Source organism: Octopus bimaculoides, chromosome 18 (assembly GCF_001194135.2).
Source record: "Octopus bimaculoides isolate UCB-OBI-ISO-001 chromosome 18, ASM119413v2, whole genome shotgun sequence".
NCBI classification, from domain to species: Eukaryota; Metazoa; Mollusca; class Cephalopoda; order Octopoda; family Octopodidae; genus Octopus; species Octopus bimaculoides.
In genome coordinates this window covers 15,747,060-15,750,594 of record NC_068998.1, presented here as the reverse complement: position 1 = coordinate 15,750,594, position 3,535 = coordinate 15,747,060, and the positions used below count along the sequence as shown (strand labels likewise).

The 3,535-nt window shown below is 35.1% G+C and overlaps 1 protein-coding gene across 1 annotated transcript in view; it reads right to left on the bottom strand.

The window, feature by feature from the left end:
* Positions 1-3,535, bottom strand: part of LOC106870641 (uncharacterized) — a 133,163-nt gene that overhangs the window by 61,300 nt on the left and 68,328 nt on the right. Inside the window, exon 3 of the mRNA XM_052974538.1 lies at positions 205-361. Within this exon, the coding sequence (XP_052830498.1) occupies positions 205-361 (157 nt within the window). The remainder of the gene's footprint in view (positions 1-204; positions 362-3,535) is intronic.

Sequence of the window (3,535 nt, the reverse complement as noted above, 5' to 3'; positions counted from 1 at the left end):
TATATATATATATATATATATATATATATATATATATATTCCTTGTCTTTACCTATGAACATAATATGCTTGTATATGTATGCCCATGGTTAAATATAGGTGATATACTGGTAATGTAATGGATACTTCTATCCCTTAGACGGTTACTTTAACATCTAACTCAACTAACCTATATACAGTATATATATAAACATATATAAACACTTTACCTTTCGACGTTGAAAAGCCTCTAGCGAAAAGGACTCCAGTTTGTCGTTATAATCATGGAAGGAATAATATGTTGCAAATTCTGGGTTTTCCTTTAAAATGTGGCGAAAGATTCTTTCTTCTGCATTCCGTAACTTCTCTTCGTCTCCATTTTCTGAAGAAAAAAGAAAAGACAACAATATACCATTAGCATTCATATATAATTTACATCTTGCTGACAGTCTACTACTCTGTGTGTGTGTGGATTTTTGTTTTTTTATTATAATAGTGATTATGGCTGAGCGAATAAGTAACGGTAATAGCGAAATGTAAATATAATCGACTGCTCAGCGTTATTCGACACCAACCACTACAGATTTTATATTCGAAATGCAAATATCAAGTATTGGCTATAAGAATAGTTGAAATACGTATTTTATTCATGGTAATAATTATATACTTGAATGGAACAGAAAATTCTATGAGTATTAATACGGTTTTCAACGAACTCTAGTAACAGATAACATACGACTTCAGACAAGAATCAAATAGTGTGAAAAGAACACATTAAACTCAAAATAAGAGAAAAACGTTAGTATGCAAAATACAGAAGGCATAAGCCTATAGATACAAAACCAAAATGTGTGTGTGTGTGTGTGTGTGTGTGTGTGTGTGTGTACAAAACATATGATATCTATATGGTATCTAATCTGGTAAGTTTCTTTACAATTTATCATATGACAACTGTAACACCAAGTACATCACACATACATGCTATGATAGTAAAATAAATAATCGTAAATACAAAGAATAAGTCTTGGGGTGAATTTCTTCCACTAAAACCCTTTAAGGCGGTGCTCCAGCTTGACCGCAGTCAAATGACTGAAACAAGTAAAAGAGTAAAAAGAGTATATCAATTAAAGAAGCTAAATGCCAAGTTAACACTGATATTAATATTTAGTTGTTAAGAGTAGTCTTCATAATAGACTTTGGTTTCAGAAGGATTCGTCTCACACATGAGAATTGCCGTTCAACTCCGATCCATTAATGAACGATCTGTGGTCAAAAGTAAGTATCTCGTGTTCAGTTTCGTCACTTTTCATGAATCGAACGCTCATATTTAAACGGGTGCAGTGCCCCAGCATAGCCATACTCGCTTGAGCGAGTTAAAAACATGGACGTAAGAGTAAGATATCAATATGCTACACTTACATTCTTCTGTCACAGGAAATATCATATTCCCAAAACCCGAAATGGTTACATCACTTAAAATAAACAATGATTTTTGTTCAGATACGATGTCAGTTTATGAACCAAACCAATAGTTGGTAACATATGTCTAATATCAAGTGTTCTTATACAACAATTTGTAATGCCATCTGACGACGACCACACATTCTTAACATAGTCAATACAAAAAGCCTGGTTTTCGTCTTGGAACGTCAGACAAATATTTTGGCTCGAAAACAGTTGTTGATTTTTCACAAGGCATAAATACACCCTGTTCTGAGAAAACTCCCCATATATTTGGGGCAATGTATACATGCACTACGAGGCTAAACATAGAGCCCCACGGGAACCTCTAGGCCTGCTAGGATTGTAAATAAAATGAAATCCCATAGTCTTAACCAAAAATCAAAGAAACAAAATAATGAAGTCGGCCGGAACGCTTTTGATCATCGGTCAACAATAACACGTATTCGTGCAATATACACGAATACACTTACATACATACAAACAAATATACGTAAATAGATGCATGTGTACAAACATACGCACATGTATGCATTCATACACATACACACATATGCACACACACGCATATGTATGGTTGTGTAAACCTACTGCTTGATTACCTTCTGACAACTGTTTGTCAAGTTTATCCTTCTATTCAAATAGCAATCTGTGTGTATGTATGTGTGAGAGTGTATATGTGTGTAAGCAGTGGCGGACTGTCTCTAAAAATATTGGTTTCCAGGAGACTAAGGGGGCTCGCTTGAAACTACAAGGGGGCCCACCCGCAACTACAATGCTATCATTTAATTTTCTTTTTTTTTTTTGTTAAAAGTATTCTTTTCAACTGTCTACAAACACAGCCAGGCTCAAATAATGCATTCTTCCAGGAGTGAATAAAAATTCTCAAACTTGAGGGGATGGACCCCTTAGATACTAACATGGGCCTCCATATGGATTCTAATGGCGCAGGGGCCCACTTGCCATCGGGCAACATGGCAACATGGCCAGTCCACCACTGTGTGTAAACATGTGTCATATATTTGGCGTCGATTGGCTACGTTGCTTTCATCATTTTTTACCATCTCCCATACTACAGCTTGTTAATTTCAATATTCCTCTGTCTATTTCTCTCTTTTTCTCTATACAATGTCACTAGAGCATTGAACCAACCAATTAATCAGCCAACATTTTACCGATTTTTATAGAGATATCATCATCATCATCGTCGTCGTCGTCATCATTGTATTAAAATCATATATAAAAAAGTATTTAGAACCAAGCAAGCTTTAATGTAAAAGATGTTTGCACACAGTTTTAATTAAAAAAAAATTAAATTATATAAAAAAAAAAAGGAAGATTAATGTGGAAGGTTAGAAACGGGAATAATGGAATACAAACTGAAACAAAACATTATTTCAGATGTTTTTTTAATCACAAGTTTACAGTAATTAAATTATAACAAGAATTGATTACTATTGGGATTATCGAAATGTTTGGTTTTTTAATCAAGAATTTTGCAGGTGCAACATTTTTTTAAAGCTTTTTTTTTTCTAATCGCTGTATCTGTGTAGGTTATGAACATTATGACACCATGTTTGATAAAAAGGTTAATAATTTAATCTCGCTCCGAGCAGGGTGTTCGGGCTAAATTTGATAGTTTGCAGAAACGGAAAGTAATACATGATATACCACCTAAAAATATAAGTATTTTAAGAAAATCAAAAAATATCATTTAGATTACGGCTTGGAGATAACAGTTTGCTCTAAGTAGCCGCCCCCAGCTTCTACCACGGTTTCGTGACGGTTCCAGAACCTGGCGCATGCATTCCTCACTGTGTCCCTAGGAAGATCTTCGAACACCTCCTTGGTCACCATTGCAGGCAAAGCAGTCGGTGTCTTTCTCAACCGCGATCCACACATAAGATTGCAATGAGATTGCAATGGTAGGGGTGGGCACTCGTATATTTATTAATAGAGTGGGTGTTTTAATCGAAGTGTCCAATATTATATATCCATTACGGCCGATTTTGCCAATTAGTTTCCCACTAGGGGACAGCGGGTTGTTAGATAACAGCCCGATTATGTAACCCTGCACTCTTGAGAGATTACAGTC